The following is a 25,424-nucleotide window of genomic DNA, read 5'->3' on the forward strand; positions in this document are numbered from 1 at the left end:
CATATTGTTGCCAAATATCATTTTATAAACGGGTATTAAAAAATGATTCATTCGTCAATATTTTCTGTTCCTTGTACAGAGTGTTCCAAAAATAGTGTAAAACACAACATACAGATTCTATGTTAGAAATAGACGTTAAAACATTCATGGTAACTGCATATATCCTGTGAAAAGTTAGCGCACCATTTGGGTACATTTTTTAATCAAATTTAGAAATTAAAATTTAAAAATTTAGAAATTTTTCGTTCGCAAGCACGTGGACGTCAAAAAGAATTAATTAGTTTCGAAAAAAATTCGTGATTGAAGAAGTAATATCTAGAATATTGAACTTACACATTCTACAAAAACGTAGCGAGTGATTTCATAATTGTACAGAAACTTTTGCGAGGAGAATTTATAGTTTGTGTACTATTTTTCGAACGTCCTGTATGTATTTTTCTCTGTGCTTTCTGATAAGGTATGTTCCGCAACAGTAAAAACAGATGGTTAGAAAAATTTGTACTTATACGTTACACTTAAATATGCTTACTTAATTCATGGTATATTATATTTTTCGCTCGTATCACAGGTACTTGGCATTACGGAAAAAGAATTTTTCGATCAGATGGGTGTACACTTCGTAGGATTTGTTGGGCAGTACGGTTATGATCGTGTGCTTTCAGTACTTGGACGTCACGTAAGAGATTTCCTTAATGGATTGGACAATTTACACGAATATCTGAAATTCTCCTACCCTAGGATGAGAGCTCCTTCGTTTATATGTGAAAACGAGACGCGACAAGGTGAGTGATTTTTGAGTAACTAATTACACATTTTATTTTAATCATTCCAATTACGGTAGCCATTCAATAAATCCCTACTATGCAGAGTAGGGCAATAACTATTAACACTTCAAATATCTTTCAATTTATAAGACCCAAAGAAAAATTAGTATAACCAAAATTATACGGTACAAAGCGGTTTATTATACGTATAGCGATATGTAATAAGTTTTGTCCAAGTGAAGACTTCGGAAATACGAACGTCATCATCTGTTTTGTAAATGAAACGGTATGTTTTTTTACTTACGTTTTAATAGAGTATTCCAAGGCGATTTATTGGAAAGATCATTTATGGCTTGGGTTAAGCTAATTGTAATGGAAATTAATTTACTTTTAGGAAATGGTCAAGTGTCGTTGATTTACTTAATTAACAGTAACACACGACTACGCTCAGCATACGAATGAACGCCATCTCTTACCATTTGACGACACTCCTCATAAACAAAAACTATATCTACTTTTCCCGCTATTGAATAACGCATTTTAGAAACTTGAGATTTGCATCGTTCGGCAGATATTCTCATAAACGACTAATCATAGCATGTGCAGATGAAGTGTGCAGCTTGATTTAATATTTATATCGATTTAACAAGCCATTACGAGATAGAGATAAAGTACATAATATCAACAATCAGAGACGGCAAGGAAATTCGACCATTTCCTGAAAGTAAATTATTTTCCATCATAATTGTCTTAACCCGGACCATGAATGATCTTCCCAATAGATCATTGTATTCGCCTTGAAATACTCTATCAAAATGTAAGTAAAAAAACATACCGCCGCATTTAAAAACAACGGTGATCACCTTCATATCACCGAAAGACCTCTCCTGGACAAAAATTACTAACGCTATACTATAACAGACCCCTTCGTACCGTGGAATTTTGGTTACATTATACTTTCTCTGAGCCTTATAGATTTAAAGATATTTAAGGTGCTAATAGTTATTGTTCCATCCTGTGTACAGCAGAATTTCGATATTTTCCTGCGCCAGAGGCTCTAAGGACAGCATAGAAAATTACTTGACTACCATGTTTCACAGGCCTCACTCTTGATTTTTTCTTTCAATAGTAGCATATTTTAAATTGGAAACCGTTTACTCAGAGTCCCGAAATAGCCAATAACGTTAAATTGATAATGGTATTTTTCAGTCAAATCCATATCGCGAAGTTCAATTTTTAAGAAATTGTATGTATATTTTAACTATAAGATACAAGTTACGCGAATAATAAATTTTTCTTCACTTGTTTCATACATCAAGACCATTATTTTATTACCAAAACATTTTGTTTGTCCCTTGTGTTCTTTACATGTAATGTTGCATTTGTATATTGTTACGAATAGAAATAGATTAGCGAGGGAAAATCAGAGCATGAAACAGTAGCCAAAACAGCACACAAATGATCAGACGAAACTAAAGGGGTTTTCGGGAGCAACTAGTAAAGAACAGCAGGTATGGCGGTCCCATGCCTCGAAACCCTCCGTGCACAGGGAAACCTGTGGCCATATTCGTCGAACACCATGAGTATTTCGGCATGAAAAACATCACCGTAGCACCGAGGGTTTAGAATTTGTCCGGGAATGGTGGTGCTTACCATAACACCGAGGACCACACCGCTCGGGAAAGATAAAAACCCGGGCGGTGGCGAGCTAGTTCGACCCGCGTTCCGGCTGGCTGTCTGCGGAATCGGTAGCACTCGAGAACCTACCTGAAATTAGCACCCGACTTTCAAAAATTTTATTTCTTTCAATTGCATCGTATTTAGCATCGTTTGTACCCGTTTGTACCACCTTTGTTTTCGTTTGTACCCCAAGGGGTGAAAAGTTACTAGGGGGTGAAAAATACCCCAGCACCCCACTTTAACATTTTTTAATTCTTTCAAACCCATCATAAAAAGGGACGTCCGTAGAGGTTTGTACCACCCTCACTTTCGTTTATACCCCAAGGGGTGCGTTTATACCGCGTTTTGAAAGTACGTCCAAGGGGTAACTTCGCCATTTTTTGCGATATTCCAAATCTTCTTGCGGGTGCTGATTCCTAGTCGTTTGTACCCGTTTGTACCACCCTCACATTTGTTTGTACCCCAAGGGGTGCGTTTGTACCGCCTTTCGGAAGTACCCCCAAGGGGTAACTTCGCCATTTCTTGAGATATTCCAAATCTTCTTGCGGGTGCTGATTCCTAGTCGTTTGTACCCGTTTGTACCATCCTCACATTCGTTTGTACCTCAAAGGGTTCGTTTGTACCGCGTTTTGAAAAAAATCCCCTAGAAGTAACTTCGCCAATTTTGGGAATTTTTCAAATCTTGTTGGGGGTGCTGTTTCCTATTCGCCTGTGGAGGTTTGTACCACCTTTACTTTCGTTTGTACCTCAAAGGGTTCGTTTGTACCGCGTTTTGAAAAAAATCCCCTAGAGGTAACTTCGTCAATTTTGGGAATTTTTCAAATCTTCTTGGGGGTGCTGTTTCGTCTTCGCCTGCAGAGGTTTGTACCACTTTTACTATCATATATTTATTTGTAATTTCAAATGTTGTACGTATATCGATGACTAAATATAACTCAAATTACATCCTGTTTGGTGTCATTTTCATCAAAGATACGAGGCAAATACGATGGTAAAAGTTCCATTGACGAAAAACCAAAAATAAAGAATTTTGAGTTTTGAATTTAATTGGCAGAACACGCGTGAGTCTTTTAATTTTTGCCGGATGCTTCAACCGTCTGCCTCTCTTTCTTTTCCATTCGCTTTCCGTTTTTATGTTAAAAATTTTATTCACTCGTTACACATACAATTGTTAACGTAATTATATCATGTTTGGTGTCATGTTAATCAGGAAAGCTAGATAAATACGACAGTAAAAATTTTATGAAAAATTAGTAAGAAATAAGAAAATTGCGATCTTTTCCTTTTCTTGCATTAGTATGTGTCACCGATATTTGATTCTCGTTGTTTCGGCGACTGAATGTGATTTATTCTTGACTGATTCCGAGGAGGATCCCACCAGTAGTGGGGATAAAATTTTTACTCTTACGTTAGAGATCTTTTTCACATTTACGGAGAGAATAGTGTACAGTATTAATTCGTAATAAGTAATTCGCTCGGGTCTGGCGAGTTGCTTGTTACGAATCACGTATACTATTGGGCTTGCCTTTGTTCCCAAGCGCGACGACGCGACGGTAGCGGTAAACTATAAAGTAATCGGTCGAGCAGAGATGTTATTCTTTAGACAAGGACAGAACATAACATTCTTTCCCTTTTTAATACAAGTAAGATTTTGTGAATGGAACATGTCTATGTATAATATACCGGATTCGTAACAAACAAATGGTCAGACCCGAGCAAGTGGCTTATTACGAATCAATGTAGAATTAGTTGAATGGACGACAGAATCGCTATGCATCAGAGTGAGAAAACAATATATATATTCTGTCCTCTTTCCACTAAACTGTTCGGTTGACCGTGAAAATTTATGACTTCTTCGGTTTCGCGGACCTCTCACTCTTTCTCGGATCTCTCACTCAGCAGCCGACTTTAAACAAACAAGAGGGGATAGAAATTTGCTTGTTACGAATCACAAAACTGTTGCTTGTTACGAATCAATACTGTATAATGATTAGAGGTCGATGCACTTTTTTTGAAAATCGTCAAAGTGCAGATCCATAAGATAATTATTGTAAAGTTAAGAAGGTTTGAAATATTGAACATTTTTTAAATAGTTTTTACTCGGGTGGTTTGCACGTTGAGCCCAAGGTTAACGTAGTTGTTATTTTCTGATTCCGAATGTAATTTAAAAAAGCCGAGGCGATTATCAGATTTATTACTGCTACGGTAATTTATAGAAGGCCGAGTGCCGAACGGTCAACCCTGTAACGGTTTGGGCCTGATGACCGTTGGCGGAGATATTGAGGAATTCCCAGTTTCAGAAAGTCACCCCCTTTTCCATTCTTCGTTTTCTTCCCACGTTTTCGTTGTACCGAGAGAATATATATTTTGCATTCTATTCAATGACATTTGTTTTGCAACACTTCGCTTGTGAATAAAATATTGAACTTTATTATTTATTATTAAAAATTAGACACTGCCTCGCTCTCCACTTCACTGCCTCCTATAGTTTTGAATGATTTAGTTTACAGAAAGTATTGTGCTTCGTAATCAATGACTTGTCATGGTGCTGCGTAGCGCGTGAAAAGCGGTTAGGATATTCTAGAAGGATCTGGTCACAGAGTGGGGAGAATAAAGAGACCGCATGGCACCTAACCCAGAACCTTCACCGAATACCCATCGCTGATAATTAAAAAAATAGTATATCTAACATGCATACGTCCCGCTTTGGTCGTTGCATTTATACAAACTTTAAATTTTCTAACAGTATAGCAGATTGAAAAAACAGCCATATAAAATTGAATTAGACGAACAATAACAGGAATATTCTATACAGAAGATAAGTTATAAATTTTGTCCGCAATGCCCACATATGCAAAGTACTGTGCAGCGCGTTGATGCGTCATAAACAAAAGGTACCACTCATCGCAATAAAGATGTTATTTCACTTTTTAACCGACTTCGAAAAAGGAGGAGGTTACTCAATTCGATTAGTATATTTTTTTTTTTGTTTAAGTTAATGTAGTCAATGAAGAAGTATACATAATGTAAACGAAACGTGATGTGATTAGAAACGTTTTAATATTTTTAATTCGTTGTTAAATTAATAATATAATTTACGCGTTAATTTAATTGCTATATTTTATTGATTTATATGAACGGAGCGATCATGACCATCGCGCTAGCCACCTCTTTAATCTTCTTTATACAGTAATTTAATTCTCAGTGTAATGTAGGTCGGAACCTAAACCTTACACTGTGTAAACAGCAGACATGAAAATCGAAATTCGACAGCTCTTTATTACCCGCCGCGGCTTGTCTTTGCCGGCGTTAACAAAAGCGAGCCGCCGCGCCACCAACTCGCCAAACTAACAGAAAAAGCCGGCGAGACATTTAAATGCTTGTCGATGTTTTAACAGACTTTCCAGAAGCAATACAGGAATTGATTCGGAAAGACGTCGGGGGGAAAGGGACACATTGCGAAGTGAAAATTCATTCGCTGTTTTCAAGCCGGTCTGTGGGGAATTTGTATTCTTCGTTGCAAAGTCAAAAATCACTTACGGATCCTGAATCGACATGTTAGAGCAATCCGTTTTTTAATGAATGATAAATATTATCCAAATTATGCCATGTTTGGTCTCAATTTAATTGAAAAACCCTCACAAAAATGTTACACAAGTTAGCAGTCAAAAAATGTAAAAATTAAAAGATTCTATTTCTATATTACGAACATTTATTTATATCAGAAACATTTATAATTTTTCTATACATTAGAAAAAATTATATTGCTATATCAGATTGCGTCAAAGGCAAAGCGGTGAATACAGTGTTGCATTTGATTGACTCGAGCGAGACTAACATAGGCGCAGCAATAACGCAAGGCATAGGCGCAGAAAGAGATGTCTTGCGTACTGTGAGAGGGAAACAAGAGCAGCACTCTGAGACGAATTACTGTATGTAGTACACTATTTTCTCCATAGGTATGAAAATTTCGAGTCTGAAATTTCACAATTATAGAATAGGTATTGCATTTTTTATAGTGTACTGAACGTAGAAAAGATTAGCGATACAAAAAATGTGTGCAGCCTTCTAAATTAAAAAGTTATAATTCTATGTCTTCCGTTTTTCGTAAATGACACTTTTACTATCGCATTTGTTTCGTTTCTCTCATGAAATAATACCACACACGATATAATTACGATGATAATTACTTGAGTAGCGAGTCGTTAGGAGCAATTCATAACTCTGTCGTATACGCGAATTTAGTCTTAAGTATAAAAGTCCGATTCATAGTTTACTAGAGAAGTAATTATGATTAGAATTTATTGTGTATGGTGCCATTTCAAACAAGAAAGTTCCATAAAATTCCCATAAAATTTATAAAAATAAAAGTTCTATAATAAAATAATAAGAAATAAAATTGCGATATTTTCCCTTGCTTGCATTAATATGTGTCTCACCGATACTCGATGTTCGTCGGCTTTGTAAACGATCGGATATAGCCTTTGACTGTTTATTAATTTTTACTCTTACGACAAAGATGTTTTTCACATTTACGAACACCATACTGTATATGTACAATGTCGCAGTTAACACTATGGTATTTTTTGAACAGTGGGTATAGACGAACCCTTTGAGGTACAAACGAAAGTAAAGGTGGTACAAACCTCCACAGGCGAAGAGGAAACAGCACCCCCAAGAAAATTTGAAAAATTCCCAAAATTGACGAAGTTACCTCTAGGGGATTTTTTTCAAAATGCGGTACAAACGAACCCTTTGAGGTACAAACGAAAGTAAAGGTGGTACAAACCTCTAGAGACGAATAGGAAACAGCACCCCCAAGAAGATTTAAAAAATTCCCAAAATTGACGAAGTTACCTCTAGGGGATTTTTTTCAAAACGCGGTACAAACGAACCCTTTGAGGTACAAACGAAAGTAAAGGTGGTACAAACCTCTAGAGACGAATAGGAAACAGCACCCCTAAGATGATTTGAAAAATTCCCAAAATTGACGAAGTTACCTCTAGGGGAATTTTTTTCAAAACGCGGTACAAACGAACCCTTTGAGGTACAAACGAAAGTAAAGGTGGTACAAACCTCTAGAGACGAATAGGAAACAGCACCCCCAAGAAGATTTAAAAAATTCCCAAAATTGACGAAGTTACCTCTAGGGGATTTTTTTCAAAACGCGGTACAAACGAACCCTTTGAGGTACAAACGAAAGTAAAGGTGGTACAAACCTCTAGAGACGAATAGGAAACAGCACCCCTAAGATGATTTGAAAAATTCCCAAAATTGACGAAGTTACCTCTAGGGGAATTTTTTTCAAAACGCGGTACAAACGAACCCTTTGAGGTACAAACGAAAGTAAAGGTGGTACAAACCTCTAGAGACGAATAGGAAACAGCACCCCTAAGAAGATTTGAAAAATTCCCAAAATTGACGAAGTTACCTCTAGGGGAATTTTTTTCAAAACGCGGTACAAACGAACCCTTTGAGGTACAAACGAAAGTAAAGGTGGTACAAACCTCTAGAGACGAATAGGAAACAGCACCCCCAAGAAGATTTAAAAAATTCCCAAAATTGACGAAGTTACCTCTAGGGGATTTTTTTCAAAATGCGGTACAAACGAACCCTTTGAGGTACAAACGAAAGTAAAGGTGGTACAAACCTCCACAGGCGAAGAGGAAACAGCACCCCCTAGAACATTTGAAAAATTCCCAAAATTGACGAAGTTACCTCTAGGGGAATTTTTTTCAAAACGCGGTACAAACGAACCCTTTGAGGTACAAACGAAAGTAAAGGTGGTACAAACCTCTAGAGACGAATAGGAAACAGCACCCCCAAGAAGATTTAAAAAATTCCCAAAATTGACGAAGTTACCTCTAGGGGATTTTTTTCAAAACGCGGTACAAACGAACCCTTTGAGGTACAAACGAATGTGAGGGTGGTACAAACGGGTACAAGCGACTAGGAATCAGCACCCGCAAGAAGATTTGGAATATCTCAAGAAATGGCGAAGTTACCCCTTGGGGGTACTTCCGAAAGGCGGTACAAACGCACCCCTTGGGGTACAAACGGGTACAAACGACTAGGAATCAGCACCCGCAAGAAGATTTGGAATATCTCAAAAAATGGCGAAGTTACCCCTTGGACGTACTTTCAAAACGCGGTATAAACGCACCCCTTGGGGTACAAACGAAAGTGAGGGTGGTACAAACCTCTACGGACGTCCCTTTTTATGATGGCTTTGAAAGAATTAAAAAATGTTAAAGTGGGGTGCTGGGGTATTTTTCACCCCCTAGTAACTTTTCACCCCTTGGGGTACAAACGAAAACAAAGGTGGTACAAACGGGTACAAACGATGCTAAATACGATGCAATTGAAAGAAATAAAATTTTTGAAAGTCGGGTGCCAGGTTCAGGTAGGTCACTCGAGAAGGATAAATAATTAATTTTCTAAGAAATGTACATGTGCATGGTGCGCGTGGCACGTGGCACATGCTCTGAGATTCCAAGTAAAACGCAAATTAATAAGTATTTAATGCAATTGCGGTATGTCGGCGAATCCTGGTGCGCACTTCGGCGAATAAGAAAGAATACATTCTTCGGCGACGTCTCTTGACGAGTAATTTCTGGAAACGCGTACAAAGGTGTGGACCGCTCGGTTTGCTGGCGAATACCGATAAGGGCCGGCGAGTCGTCGGTGTTGGCACGCGGCTAGGCGGCGCGGAGGTTCGATCACAGAGAGCGGGCGGCATCGTAAGGTTCGGCAGTTCGGCCGTAGAGGGATGGCCGCGAAACAAAGATTGACGGAGGGCACGTGGTCGATTTTTCGAGAAATCGGCGTGGTTGCTAGGAGACGTCGTAGGGGAATGAACAATATAAAATGAACGAGGGCTCCTCGAGGACCGCACTTCGTTTTTATAATTTGCACAGTCGACTTCACGTTTACATTTTGTACGATTAAGTTACTTAAAAAATTCTGAAAATCGACAATTATTTGTATGTAATTTGAAGGAGAAAATTACCTGGTATCATTTCGTATATTCCGCATAATTTTCCAATAAAACATTTAAAAGCTATGTTTATATAATATTTGCTTATAATTTTTATTCACAGAAAATACAGGTGAAGTTTCACATACAAAACTGGGAAACATTATACGAAAAACAAAAAAGTCCGAAGTCATTTTATATTTATCTTAAAACTTTTTAAACAAGTGTAAAAAGTGTGTTATTATAATTCTTTCTCTTATTTATTGTACTGACTATTTTGGTAAAGCGTCGGAATATATTATGTGATTCAACCATAGAAGTGCACTGAATGGTATTTTATTTATATAAAATAATTTTATTATTAAAGTTTATTATTTGTACAACACCTCCTAAGTAAAACACATCATTTTTTATAAATTAGATGATGTGTGGATTTTCGCTAAATCCAAATTTTCTAAATTCTCACATATTTTAGAAATTTTTAAATTTCCAATTTTTCAAATTTTCCAATGCTTATAAGTCTCTAATTCTTAAATATTCAAATCTCCAAATTTCTAATTCTCTAAATTTTCTATAAATTCATTAGATTTTACAGTTTTAAAAATTCTTCAAATTACAGAAGTTATAAAATTTTCAAATTGTCGAATTTGAAGAACTTTTTCTAAATCAAATTTAACAAGATCTGTTTGCACTTACCGAAATTGCTGAGATGCAGAAAAATTCATAATAATATAATTTGTTTGGCTATTAGACACCATAAAAAATATGTATTTATTAGAGTCTCTGACAATAAGTATCGCTACAACATTGTATTAAATATGTATTGCTCACAAAATTGTGGAGGCATTCCATTCTGCTACTTACTGTTTGTATACAGACACAGGATTACATAATTTCTCTTCCATTTTGGGAAATCAAATATGTGAACCTGAAAATTTCAGATTTTTTCGATGCAGGACTTTTCCAATTTTTAAACTTCAAGATTAGCCAGAAGTAAATTGAAATTTTTAATGAAATGCTTAAATTTCTAGATTTTCAACGGTCCGAAATTTGAAATTTCCAAAGTTCTACGTTTGTAAACTTCAAAATTTCTAAATTTGAAAGTTTGGTTTACTATATTCACTCTCTGAATATTCACGATCCTTACAAGGGACATTACCCAATCGCCAATCGCCGATTTTGGTGCGTTTTGAGTATGATATAGAACGCAAAAAAATATTTGACACGTATTTTTTTTATCGGCCATCGTCCATGCTGAAGGGGTGAAAATGGCCCCCAAAGTTGGGGTTGCAAAACATATTTTCTCGAATATTTCAGGAGCTATTAGGCCTAGACAAAAAATTAAAAGTGCAAATTTTTCTGTTTTAGAAGGCCAATAATATGGCCTAAGTGGATTTTTGAAAAATTTATTTGTTTAAAAAATATGTTAAAAATTAACATTATTTTGTAAATTTTTTTAATGAAACTTTGTACTATTTTGATCAAATTTTGCACATGTAGACTATAGGTCAAAAGACAAAATACGGATAAATTGGAATTTTTAATTTCGCTTGTGGAAAAAATATTATTGTCGTTGAAGTTATACATACATTTTATACCTTCCGTTCGGTGCACAACTGATTTCTGTTGTAATATCTTCATAATGATGTTGAATACGTGCAATTAAAGGAATTACATCTGTTGATTAAGAATTGCTTCACGATTGTAAAATATATATTATTAGATTGGGTAACTTTGAAAATATCACTTTTTTAATAATTTTTTAATTTTTTAAAATTTTGATAAGAAATATCATATCGCCAAATAAAACTTTGACAGTTTTAAGTATTAAAAAATCGCTACTGGATTAATACAACCTTCTGATGTATGTGGTTATAGAACATGGAAAAATTTCGCGCATTAAATATTAAATCTTTTGTCTACGTTAGATTTACAAATTAACGTACGGGCATGGGACATAATTATCAAAATGTGTCCTTTAATTCATAATCAATTGTCCGCACCTAGGTATAAAAAACTGTTTAAGTACGCATGGTACAGTATGGTTGCATCAGAAGTAGATTGGAACATTTTGATAATCCCGTTGACTTTAGTTTCAATCAAATTAAAACTATGACACTTTTACAAAATATACGCTGACAAATACTGATATCCGTTTCGATTTCATAATGCATAACATCATTACATCTTTTACGTTTACTACCGTTTATAATACATTAGAAATTCATTTCAAAATAAAAGACATAATTTTGAAAATTACAAAAAGACTATAATTTCAGTGTTACTATATATCTTACAATCCTCCGTGCGTCGAATACTGCCACCAGTATGCGCCCATAACGCGGATCAAATGCGATATATGACTCGAACGACATATTTTTATAGAGGCACCTTTGGACCTTCAAATTCTTTTTTTAAATAAGTTAGTGTAAAAAATGTAATATAATACAATTTCCAGAATATTACGTATAGAAATCAGTTGTGCACCGAACGGAAGGTATAAAAATAATTTTCAGAAAAAAAAATACACCGACTTCGAAATGCACTAAAAAGTATAAAATAATTTCTATTTCCTAATGAAGTAATTTCTATTTCTTTGAATCCTACAATTACGTCACAGATATGAATGAAACCTATTTACTCGTTAGATAGTATATTAAATACATTTCAAATTTCAACCTTTTCGGAGGCGGCGCATAATTAAAAGATTTTCTTGAACATGTCAACCTTTGGACAGCCAAACATAGGCAAAGCTTGTATAGCTATTTTTTTTCTATACATATAATCCGACAGCACACCGCGAAGTAGGTGTTAATGCGTATAGAATGTAACTATGGTCTATCTAGCCCTTTGCGAACGGGACGGTTCGAAGTGAACCGTACCGTGGGGCCGAGCTCCTGCCGCGATAGTCATTAAAAATTGCCAGCGCATATTTCTGTTTAAACGCGGTTTTCGTTCATAGCATTCCAAGTCAAATTCCGGACATATTGTATGTACATGCACAGATTTACGCGCATGCACACATGTACGCGTTTCTCGGCTCTATCAGTTGTTTTCGCGGAACGCATAGTTAAGTTTCTCGGCCATAGCCACGCATTTACGTAGGACACATATATGCGTTTCTCGGCTCAATCAATTGTTTTCGCCAAACGCATATATGAGTTCTTCAGCCAATTTGATGATTTACGCAGAACGCATATATGCGGCGGTAGTCCGCAAAGGGATAGATTCATAGAGTATGCGACGGAAAGACTCGATCGCCGCATATGCTATAAAGATAGAGTCCATCTGCCGCAAATTTGGTAATTCCCGCGTCGTGGGCTCCGTTTATAGGTTCTTAGAGCCATGGCTTCCACATGCGAACGAAGTCAATTCAATTTCATTTATATCAGAAACGTTGCGAAATGAAGATGCAGTCGTTACATTTACGTATATTACTAGATATATCTATAATGGTACGTATTCTTTCTCAGGATTTATTAATTTCCTATACGCCATGCCACAATCAACTGGTTATTGGCAGCAACGTTTACTGAGGTATTTTTAATTTTGCGCCGCCTTCGAAAAGGTTGAAATGTATTTAATATACTACCTAACGAGTAAATAGGTTTCATTCATATCTGTGACGTAATTGTATGATTCAAAGAAATAGAAATTACTTCATTAGGAAATAGAAATTATTTTATACTTTTTAGTGCATTTCGAAGTCGGTGTATTTTTTTTCTGAAAATTATTTTATTTCACTTTAGTGGAATGAGGAGAATTGTATAGGATACTGTGAGACAGTTCTTCCGGGCTTTTTTTTGTCTGCGTAAATGCCATGAACATAATTAAGTAAAAGATAACATGGATATTCGTTTTTCAACTTTTTTTGCAACAATAATCCTTTGCAACTAAAAAATGAAAAAATTTTTGATAATGGTATCAATGGGGAGTTAGACTCCACAAGATGCGAACGGCTTTGTTCCGATCGGACCACCCACCTAGGAAAAACCGCCGAACATGCATAGAAAAAATAATCCTTTGCAACTAAAAAATAAAAAAAATGTTTGTTAGAACGGTAGGGAGACTGTACCAAGCAATGGGAATAATACACCAACGTCAACGTGAACTCATCTTGCTGCATAAGTTGCGTGTCAAAGCGGCAAAGCTTAGTTAGTGTTTTGGTACAGTGCATTGTAATTGCCCTTTCTTGTCTTTCCCGTGCATAGCACGGGGCGTTCCACTAATAATAATAACAATAGTTATTCGCTAATATCACGAAAACTAAAGTTTTCCGTCAATTATGCATAAGGAAAAACTCGTTTAGAATCATGCTACTAATAACGTATTAGAAGGACATAAAAATCGTTCGAAGTTGGCTTCAAAAGTTAACAACAATTTCTGTAATATCTCGAAAACAAAAGCTTTCCGTCAATTTTGCAAGAGGAAAAAGTTGTCCAGAACCACGCCCCTAACAACATATTCAAAGGACATTAAAATCGTTCGAAGTTGATTTCAAAAGTTGACAACAATTTTTGCTAATATCTCGAAAACTAAACATTTCCGCGAAATTTGTATATGAACAAAATTGTTCAGAACCATGCCCCTGACAACATATTAAAAGGACATTAAAATCGTTCGAAGTTGATTTCAAAAGTTAATAACAATTTTTTTCGCTAATATCTCGAAAACTAAACATTTCCGCGAAATTTGTATATGAACAAAATTGTACAGAATCATGTCCGCGATAAGATATTGAAAGCGCATTAAAATCGAGAAAAGTTTATTTTAAAAGTTGCCGGTTTTTCTGCAATAACAACAGTTTGCAATTAAAAAATGAAAAATTTTTTGATAATGGTACCAATGAGGAGTTAGCACCTACCATATGCAAAAGGTTTCATTCCGATCGGTCGATCCAGCTAGGCGCAATGCGCGAACATACATAGGAAAAAGAAAAAAAAAAAAGTACTGATCGAATTGAGTAACCTCCTCCTTTTTCGAAGTCGGTTAAAAATGTACGTATAACTTCAATGACAATAATATTTTTTCCACAAGCGAAATTAAAAATTCCAATTTATCCGTATTTTGTCTTTTGACCTTTAGTTTACATGTGTAAAATTTGATCAAAATAGTACAAAGTTTCATTAAAAATATTTGCAAAATAATGTTAATTTCTAATATATTTTTTAAACAAATAAATTTTGCAAAAATCCACTTTGGCCATATTATTGGCTTTCTAAAACAGAAAAATTTGCACTTTTAATTTTTTGTCTAGGCCTAATAGTTCCTGAGATATTCGAGAAAATATGTTTTGCAACCCCAACTTTGGGGGCCATTTTCACCCCTTCAGCATGGACGATGGCCGATAAAAAAAAATACGTGTCAAATATTTTTTTGCGTTCTATATCATATTCAAAGCGCATTAAAATCGGCGATTGGGTAATGTCCCTTGTTAGTCAAAAGTCCACAATTGTCTTACAGCGAATTTAAGCGAAGTCTCTTTTCCCTACACCGCACTTTTAGTAGGGTTACTTAGCATGTTCAACAATGTATATATGTACATATGTTATATATATATGTCCTTTACGTTTAATCTCAGTTTCTTCACACATGCTACAGGAAGAAAAATATTTTTGTCTCTTTATAACTGATTCTGTTTCTCTGACATTCAATCAATCCGAATTCACGTTCATTTTTTCGTATTGTAGGGTTGACTCTCCATTACAGGAGCAAACGACGCGGATTCGTTTATTATACGATGGGTCAGATAAGAGAAGTGGCTCGTCATTTTTATCACAAGGAATTACAGATTGAGCTGGTGCGAGAAGAAGTCCTTTTCGACACCGTGCACGTCACATTTCAGCTTACCTTTGATAACAGGGCCTTTACTCAAGCTTCTCTGACGATGACGCGCGAAGAAAAACATCTGCCAATTGGTGCCTCCGTTTTATTTGAGATTTTCCCTTTTTGCATCGTTTTCGGGTAAATATAGTTTATTTATAATACTATTGTACATAGAGTGTATTCAAATTTTAAAAATTTCTAAATCTTCTAACTCTATGCACTATTATTTTCAACGTTTAACAAAGATTGCGCTGCCTTCAGAAACGTAATATGCCATTTTCTGAGACAGGATTATTAATTTTAAAATATCTCAATAACTATTAATTCTGGATCCTATCTCATTTAACACCTTTTCATACAAAATTTTGTTCTTTTCTTACGTCCAAGATAAAATGTTAGGTATTTAACTGAAAAAGATTAAAGGTAAAAATAAAGCAATTACAGCACTGCGTGTGTCCATGCCTTTGTTTGGGAAAATTTGTTGTACAATTGATATATGAGTTATTTGTCATTATCAAAATTTACTTTGTATATTTGAAAAATTGCTACACGTTTAAATAATATATTATCATATTTGAAATAATACTCGATCTAATTCAAGTAATACTTGAGGATAATCTTACAGTTTGTTCCATAAGAGCGTGGACGCGATATCTGAGTGCAAGTAAATATATTCTATAAAAAAGTTGTATAGGTCGAAAATACATTTAAATAACTAATTTAAAGAACTAAACGCACTTACTTAATAATGTGTCTAATTACGACCATTAGCGATTGTTCCTGTACAACGTCTGGGCACACTTGCAACCAGCTTTGCAGCGTATGAGACAGGAAGAGATTTGCATATTTCTCGAACACGGCGAACTAACGTCTTCAATTTTAAAACACGCTTTCTTCAGAGTTTGTACTTCATGAGAGACCGAACATTTTCGATTGAATGGGCATCAGAGGACTAAGATAGCTAATCCAACATGTTGACACCATTCGCTGCTTTCTATTTTGTACAAAGGCGGTTTCGGTGTTAGGAGTTCTTGTCCTCTTAAAGTATCCAATGGTCTCTAGCTCTTTTAAACCAATGTTTTATCGATATTAAGAGACCCGTGTAGTACAGTTTAATCATCTTTTGAATATTTAAATTATTCCTAAAAACATATAAAGTTCCGTAGCTTGCTTCGAACCACGATTAGGGAGAATATTGACATAATTTGTCACTTTATAATATTGTACCCACTTATTTACAAATTCGCGAGATGTGTGCAAATATTTTGCTGCATTTCTAACATTCATTGTCGGCCCTTTCGGGTGCTAACGCAAGGATACTGCTTCGAATCATTTAGCATACAGGGTGTCTCACAACTCGTATAACTCCCGGAAAGGGCTGGTAGAGGATGTGATTTTAAACAAGATTTTCCTTTGCGGCAATCATCTCAAAATAATTTGAACTGCTCAGTGACAGAAGTGATACTAAGAGAATTGGAAGGCTATTGCATATTAGAGAAGAGATTGTATATTTGGACAGACGCAATGTTTATTGCACAGGGTATCAAATTTCACAGATATTGTGGAACAGACTATACCACAATCTTTTATATAAAATTATTTGTTATTTTATTCGAATGACTCGTATTAGATTGAAAATGATTATTTTTATTGGGCACGAAACGAAGTTATTTTTTCTATGACGTTTCTAAAGAGATAAACCTTTAGCTGAAATAACTTATTAATTTATTTTATTATTTTTTATTTTGTTTCACAAAAAAATGCGCTTAAACTGAGTTTAGACAAAGTTATTTACTTCAGGCTAATAAATATGCAAGGTGAAGTGGGGTAAGTGCAGACTGGTTTTTGTAAAGTTGGTATTTAAACGAAAGTATTTTCAGTCTGCTATGTAAATACTTAACGCTGTCGATATCGAACGCTTTGCACAATTACTTCTATTTAGTTAATATTAACTAGGACCTTAATTTTCCTTGTACATTTTGATTTTGATAGGAAATTGTTTAAAATGTCAACTACTCTGCCCTTTTCCCGAAAATGGGGTAGGAGCGTAACTTGAAGTTAAAAATACTTTGAAACTTTATTTCATGTGCAATGGGGCAAGGGTAGAATTATTAACAAATTTGCTATAAAATGCTTTTTACTGCATTATGCAAGTACTCTATACTGCAAACATGTATTCTTAGCTGAAATATAAAAGGGGATATAGTGAAACAAAACAAGGAAACAAACATACTAAATGGAGAAATTTCGCTCATATTGAAATAAAAATAGCCTATATACGCACTTGCTCCGTTTACGAACTTACCCTACTTCACCTTATTGTGATTCAAGATTTTTTCCTCAAGTGCATTTTTATTCTGTTAGCATTTATATTATTATTTTGAATAAATAGAATAAAATGTAGGACAAATTATTTATCTTTAAAGATTTCAACTCCTTTTATATCGCAAGAAGCATTTTATTAAAGATAGCACGAATTTTTTCTGGGGATTAAGATTTAAATTATTCCGACAATTTTAATATACAGAATTTAATTAAATTCTTGGTTTTAGGTCAGACATGATCGTAAGAAGTATTGGAAATTCGTTGATGGTGATATTACCTGATCTTGTTGGTAAAAAGATAACCCATTTTTTCGACCTCGTTAGACCATTAATTGCGTTCAAATTTCATTCAGTAAGAATAACCATTGAATTTTTATTTTCATTGAATATGTTTCTTATTGTGGTGACAATTAATTGAAATGAAATAATTTTCTTCTTTATTACAGATTTTAAATAGAACGAATAATATTTTTGAATTGGTAACGGTAGAACCGATTCTAACAGAACGACCACCTGATCGACAGAGAGAAGAACTTATATTGAGTGACGAGCTTGATTCGATCGATGATAGAACATTACGATTAAAAGGTATTTTTTTTTCCAATTTGTAATCAGTTTTTTGTTTCCTGCTAAACCTACTATCGAAAAATGCACACGTAATTTGAAATTAAAAATAAAGTAGGAAAATAATTAGAAAATATAAACTAAATATAAATTAATATATAAATAATTAATTAATATCTATTTAATAAATTTTGTAATTTGAAACAGAAAACTTGTGAATGGGTCAAATTACCTGTATGGTAACTTTAGTGTTAAATTATAAAAATAAACAAAATATCATTTAATTTCAAGTTAATGTCAACTAATAATAATTTTCTTTAGGTCAAATGATATACATGGATAACTGGAAGATGATGATGTATCTTGGTACTCCTGTTATGCCAGATTTGAATGCACTGATCGCAACAGGTCTTTATATAAATGACCTATCAATGCATGACTTTAGCAGGTCCAGTATAATTATTAAATTTTATTTAGTTAAAGTTGATTCGAAATTCGGCTCAAAACTTCACTCAAACTTTATACATATAAATTATATGTACCTACGAATTCTTTACAATAGTTTGTAACACTCTGATGTACGACGGCTTGCATTGAGTTGTGTGTACCTTTTGATACAGTTTGTGAGGATTTCGCTCTGATATTAATGTATTTCTTCATAAAAGATAGTATAGTGGATGCCTCACGATCCTCGATTACAATCACCGTTTACTTTTCTGTTATCTATAAAATATTGTCAGTATCATTCAATATTTAACCTAACAAATACTACTGGTATTTGTCCAAATACCAATAGTATTTGTCTATGTACATGTAAGTAAGTCATGTGCCAGACAATGATTGGAGACCTAGACTTTGAAACTGCTTTTAATAGATTCTGACACTAAAAATTGCTATATTTAAATATATAATTGCTATATTTTATATATGTAAAAGAAATTTAAAAAAAAATGGTGCCTCAAGACGAAATTTTTTTTTTTTTTATATATTATAGAAAGTACATAGTACACAAACTGTTGCTTGCAAAAAAGTATTTCACAAACCGAAATTAACTATTTGATCATGTAAAAGGTACAACGAGATGAGATGATTAAAAATGTTCTTGAACCTATTTTACCTTGTATCATTTGATAGCTTATCAAACATTATATACTCTATCTCAATCCTGTATTTCAACCGACGAGATAGTTAAGATAGTTAATGAGATAAGCGAATTCTAACTTATCCAGTTTCACTCTGTTTTCCCTATTTAGTGGCTTGTGTAAATTCCAATAAAAGTAAGAACATTATGCATACGGTAAAGTGTATTAAAGATTTTTGTAAATTTTTTTTATTGTGTAAATGCTAAGTGTGAAGTATAAAATACAGTAAAAAAATGTTAAAAATACAGATTTCGTAGATTTCATGTCTGTAGTGTCTTTCAAGGAAAACAGGGTGAAATTCGATAATCCGGAACTATCCTCCAGGTTGAGAAACAGGGTTGAAACTTAGTATATGGTATTATTTTCAGGTAAGGTATTCAACGGTTATAAAAAAAACACAGTTCAAGGGAATTTACTCCCTTATCTTGCTATACTCTTTGCACATAAAATGATACTTCCTATATCCTTTGCAGATGAGATGATACTTTAGATAAGAATCTTTATCTTTATACCATACTGTTTTACCCCTGACAAGGAATATCTACGAAATCTGTATAAATAAATTGATGTTTATTACAGAGATTTGATGCTTGCCGGAACGCAGCAATCAGTGGAACTCAAGTTAGCCTTAGATCAAGAGCAATTGAAGAGTAAGAAGTTAGAAGAGTCTATGAGGAAACTGGACGAAGAAATGAAACGAACTGATGAACTATTGTATCAGATGATACCGAAACAAGTGGCAGACCGTTTGAGGAATGGAGAAAGTCCCATAGACACGTGTGAAGTAAGAAAATGTCCATTTTTATTGACATACGTAGCAAAAGGTTCAATATGAAGGAAGTTTCATCAAACTTATTAGTTTCATCAAACTGATAGCTGCGAACGTATGAATCGTACCAAAGTTATTTTTCTTTTCAAATTTATTTGTATGAGTAACCTTTTAATATCATTTCTTATAATTTTTGCCTTTTATTTTTATATTTATAAATAATTTCTACCATGAAACCTTGATATAATTAATATACTAAATGTTATACAAAATTCCAGGTTTACTATAAATATTTAAAAATTGGTCGACAAGTTTTTGCTTAATTGGAAACGTGTGTTCTAAACATGGGTCACCGATGACCCATGCGGAATTTGAAATATTAATAATAGAACATTTGTTTTTTCTAAAAATTTGAATGTCTTTTACTTAAAATTTAATTTTTGTTTTTCCGATCATCAAGTTTCATTCAATTTTATTATAACTATTTTCAGATGTTTGATAGCGTATCAATTTTATTCTCGGACGTAGTCACATTCACAGAGATTTGCAGTAGAATTACACCGATGGAGGTCGTGTCTATGTTAAACGCCATGTACTCCCTTTTCGACACATTAACCGAAAGGAACCGGGTGTATAAGGTATTCTTAGGTAGTAAGAGTTAGCATTTATTTGTCCTCAAATCATTCTTTTACTTTCTTTAACAACATACCATTCTTTTATGTTCTTTCTTTCTCTCTCAATTCAAGATGTTTATTATGTGCCTTTCCAAAGTTCATTGTTTAGTTTGTTACGGTACGTTCTAGCGTAATTCAATAATTTATTTTTCATGTATAATATTGAATATTTTGTTCAAATTTCTGTACCGGTGTATGTATTTTATTTTTTATTTAGGTAGAAACAATCGGGGACGCTTATATGGTGGTGTCAGGCGCTCCAGTGAAAGAAAATGATCATGCTGATCGTGTCTGTGATATGGCACTTGATATGGTCGATGCGATAACTAACCTTAAAGATCGTTCTACAGGTAAGAATGCAACAGAATAGTTTCAAATTTGAATTATGAATGAAATGGATTAAACGGATTTTGTCTTAGTTCCTGCATATTTTTTAAAAATACGATGCTGTTAGCTTGAATAGTCTCATTTATTTGACAAAAATTAAACTTCGTAGTAGACAATGGATTTTTGGCGGCGTCAAACGAATAATCAAACCATTATTCCTCGAATCAGTTGTGAATAGATCGTCTGAGATTTTGTTTGATGTAATAAAAAGTGGATTAAGCAAGATTCTACATTGATGTCAAATTGATGGAAACCTTATTACCTCAGTGAAGAAGGATATAACTTCGAACCGCAGGACAAATTTATTGATCCAGATAGTTGGTGCATATAAAGGATATGTCAAACATTGTTGAAGAAAAACAAGAACAATATTCCACGACATGGAAAGAATAATATTCCAGACCCGGAAAGAACATTATATGAATATTTGGTTGGACGAAAGTATAATTTGAATGCGAGAATCTGTTGATAATAATTAAAAACATAATAAAGTTTAATATTTTATTTTAAAAGTACGAGGCTCACTCAGAAAAAAACTATTTTTGTGAATATCTCGAAAATACATACTGAGTGGCTATAATATATACAGAAAAAAATATTCAGAACAATGACCTTGACAACATAGTATAAGGTCCATAAACTTAGTGGGAATCGGTGAAGTAAATAATTACTAATATTTATTGGAACTAAGTAAGGAAAGCTGAAATGTTAGGCATATTTTTAACCGGCTTCGAAAAAGGAGGAGGTTACTCAATTCGATCAGTATATTTTTTTTCTTTTTCTATGTATGTTCACCGATTACGCCTAGCTGGGTGGACCGATCGGAACGAAACCTTTTGCATCTGGTAGGTTCTGACTCCCCATTGGTACCATTATCAAAAAATTTTTCATTTTTTAATTGCAAAGTATTGTTATCGCAAAACAACCGGCAACTTTTAAAATAAACTTTTCTCGATTTTAGAGCGCTTTTAATATCTTATCACGGACATGATTCTGAACAATTTTGTTCATATTCAAATTTCGCGGAAAGCTTTAGTTTTCGAGAAATTAGCGAAAAATTGTTGTTAACTTTTGAAATCAACTTCGGACGATTTTAATGTCCTTCGAATATGTTGTTAGGGACGTTGTTCTGGACAACTTTTTCCTTTTACATAATTGACGGAAAGCTATTGTTTTCGAGATATTAGCGAAAATTGTTGTTAACTTTTGAAATCTACTTCGGACGATTTTAATGTCCTTCGAATATGTTGTTAGGGGCGTGGTTCTGGACAACTTTTTCCTCTTACATAATTGACGGAAAGCTATTGTTTTCGAGATATTAGCGAAAATTGTTGTTAACTTTTGAAACCAACTTCGAACGATTTTTATGTCCTTCTAATACGTTATTAGTGGCATGATTCTAAACGAGCTTTTCCTTATGCATAATGGACGGAAAACTTTAATTTTCGTGATATTAGCGAAAAACTATTGTTATTAATATTAGTGGAACGCCCCGTGCTATGCATGGGAAAGACAAGAAAGGGCAATTACAATGCACTCCAGATGCATTGATGCTATCCAAAGGTTGACATGTTCAAGAAAATCTTTTAATTTTGTGCCGCCTCCGAAAAGGTTGAAATGTATTTAATATACTACCTAACGAGTAAATAGGTTTCATTCATATCTGATCCGTAATTGTATGATTGAATGAAATAGAAATTACTTCATTAAAATATAAAAATTATTTTATACTTTTTAGTACATTTCGAAGTCGGCGTATTTTTTTTTCTTAAAATTATTTTATGCATTTAGTGATTCTTGATTGTGTGGACTATAATTAGAATCAGATTTAAAACTAACAATGAGTTCAAGTGAAAGTACAAGTCTAGTTTATAATATTTTAACTATAGTGTTTAAACTGTAACGTGTAACCATACGATATTCTAAGATAAGAGATGCAGTATTCAGAATTGAATTGAACATTATGAATGTTACAAATGCAAAATTGAATTTATTTTGTAAATAATTATCGTAGATTAACGATTTGATGCGTGCAAGGTGTCTCTCAGTTTTGATGTTTAGCAAATGAAAAACACGCGATTAACATTTTTGTCTATTAGTGTGTTAAGATTTTCTAGCGTGTTAGAATAAAACATCGTCGTCCAGTAAATAAACGCTTCTTGAAAAAGCCCAACATTTAGAGCACCTGATACGAACAGTTGTCGACAGGCCACTGTAATTGCTATGTCTTACAACAAATATCCATTATCACAAGGGGAGTCAATGCATAATTAAAACTGAATGGTAATTATTGTACATATTATTTCGTTTCAGGTCTTCATCTTCAAATACGAGTTGGAATACACAGTGGTGCTGTGGTAGCTGGTATCGTAGGCTTAAAAATGCCTCGATATTGTTTATTCGGTGATTCGGTGAACACGGCGTCTCGCATGGAGGCAACTAGTCAAGCGATGCAAATACATATATCGCAATCAACGCGAGAATTGTTGTCGCCTTCATATAAAGTTAAAGAACGAGGAGAAATTGAAGTGAAAGGAAAGGGTACGAAATGGAAATTGCTTCTGTTAAAGTTTCTATTGAATACATGCTTCCAGTAATTAAGAAACAACTTTAGTCTTCATCTTTGCATTAATCATTCTTTATCAGATTTTATTATTGCAATATCATGAGTTGATGTTTGCGTATAAACATCTTCAAATTTCTGTTACGGAAAAGAGATAAGCGTCTACAGACGCTAATAACGGTCAGAGAATTAATAATGAAATAATGCTTTAAATCTGATAATTGAAACTGTCTATAATAGCATACAAATAATTGTAAAATCAAACTATAGAAAGGCATGAAACCATAAATATGAAAAGTATCAATTTACTAATGAACATGGTCACTGAGGCATAGGACATAGTGTGTGCTGAAATTATTAAAACGATAGAACAAAGAATATACATATTTTCTATGATTGCGTAAAGATAAAATCGAGAATAATTTTAATTTTTTGATTAGAGTATTTTTAACTGACAACACTATAATGAAAAATTGTTAAAAGATTTAAATATATTAGGCGGTTATAAAAAGAACAATATGATCAGTATTTTGTAATATTGCATTCTACTGCAATCACCATTTTAAATTTTTACAGTATACTTTCGATTTTATACAGTTTACTTTTTGGTATATTATTTCCATGCCATATTGCAAAAATAGGGTTAATTTCCATAGATCTTTGGTTCACACTATTTTCAAATATGCATATACATTAGGATGGTGCTCAAAATTTAAATTGTAAAATATTGTTTACCTAAACATTTTACTCCCTGGGATTAAAATGGAACCTGGTTAAAACGTTATTGTATTTTGTAATATTTTAGAAAGTGCTAATCATTCATTATTTTTAGTTACGAATACACCTATTGCATTCCCGATAAATCTAAACGTCAAAATATTAATAATTTGATCAGAAACAAATAAAAGAGCATTTCTTACTATTTGTCAAGTATGCTCGACAGATATCCCCCCCGATTAAGAAATCGACTATATTTGCCTAATAGATTATTGTTTGCGAAATAGTTTTTTACATATGGAGTGGCAATTCTTATAAATTGATGATTTGTAAATTTACTTTCTAATAATACCGCAATGTTAAATAAACATGCTTTAAAAGTGTAATATGACAAAAAAAATCGTACTCCGTCTCTTGCAAAATTCAAAATTCAGCAGGGAGTTCCAATATTGAATCAAAATATATAAAAGAATACAATATGATTTAGTCGTAAGGATGAACACATTGATAGAATGGTCTTTAAAAAAATACAAACAAAATTCTTTTTATCTAAGAACCATCTCCCTATCAACAAACATATTATCAACAATCTTCACTTTTTCAGAAAAAAAATAGTAAGAGGTTAATAGAAACATTTCCATTGTAGAGCCTAGAGCAAATCTGGTTTCCCTAGAAAAAATATGATAACTAAACAGGAAAAACAGTTCTGTTCATTTATTTGCAACAGTTTTTAAGGTTAAGAAATTTAAGGGTGAACTAAGAGTATGGGGACATAGAAATTTGGGAATTCACAAATTTGAAGATTAAAAATTTGTGGTGCTTGGGATATGGAGATCTGTTACTACGCAAATTTAAAAGTTGATTGATGTTAGAATTTGAGAACCTCAGAGTTCGGATATTTGGGGACTTAAGAATTACAATATTTAAAAATTAAAAAACTTTAAAATTGTAAAATTTCAGAAATTGAGAATAAAGAAATTGACAAATTTAAAGATTTGAAAATTTCAAGAATTCGAAATAAAAAAATTGACAAATGTA

General features: G+C 33.6%; 1 protein-coding gene across 9 annotated transcripts in view; it reads left to right on the top strand.

The window, feature by feature from the left end:
• Gyc88E (Guanylyl cyclase at 88E) overlaps positions 1-25,424 on the top strand; it is a 134,324-nt gene that overhangs the window by 100,802 nt on the left and 8,098 nt on the right. For 4 of the 9 annotated variants that reach the window (XM_076534461.1, XM_076534468.1, XM_076534475.1 and 1 more), the window contains 9 exons: positions 569-782; positions 15,111-15,384; positions 17,799-17,922; positions 18,017-18,158; positions 18,456-18,582; positions 19,856-20,060; positions 20,537-20,693; positions 20,941-21,069; positions 23,420-23,647. In XM_076534461.1, the coding sequence (XP_076390576.1) occupies positions 569-782; positions 15,111-15,384; positions 17,799-17,922; positions 18,017-18,158; positions 18,456-18,582; positions 19,856-20,060; positions 20,537-20,693; positions 20,941-21,069; positions 23,420-23,647 (1,600 nt within the window). Of the gene's footprint in view, positions 1-568; positions 783-9,620; positions 9,752-15,110; positions 15,385-17,798; positions 17,923-18,016; positions 18,159-18,455; positions 18,583-19,855; positions 20,061-20,536; positions 20,694-20,936; positions 21,070-23,419; positions 23,648-25,424 lie in introns of those variants that run through there. The other 5 variants (XM_003706055.3, XM_076534492.1, XM_076534485.1 and 2 more) reach the window with 5 other exon arrangements.

Source organism: Megachile rotundata, chromosome 1, assembly GCF_050947335.1.
Source record: "Megachile rotundata isolate GNS110a chromosome 1, iyMegRotu1, whole genome shotgun sequence".
Lineage (NCBI taxonomy): Eukaryota > Metazoa > Arthropoda > Insecta > Hymenoptera > Megachilidae > Megachile > Megachile rotundata.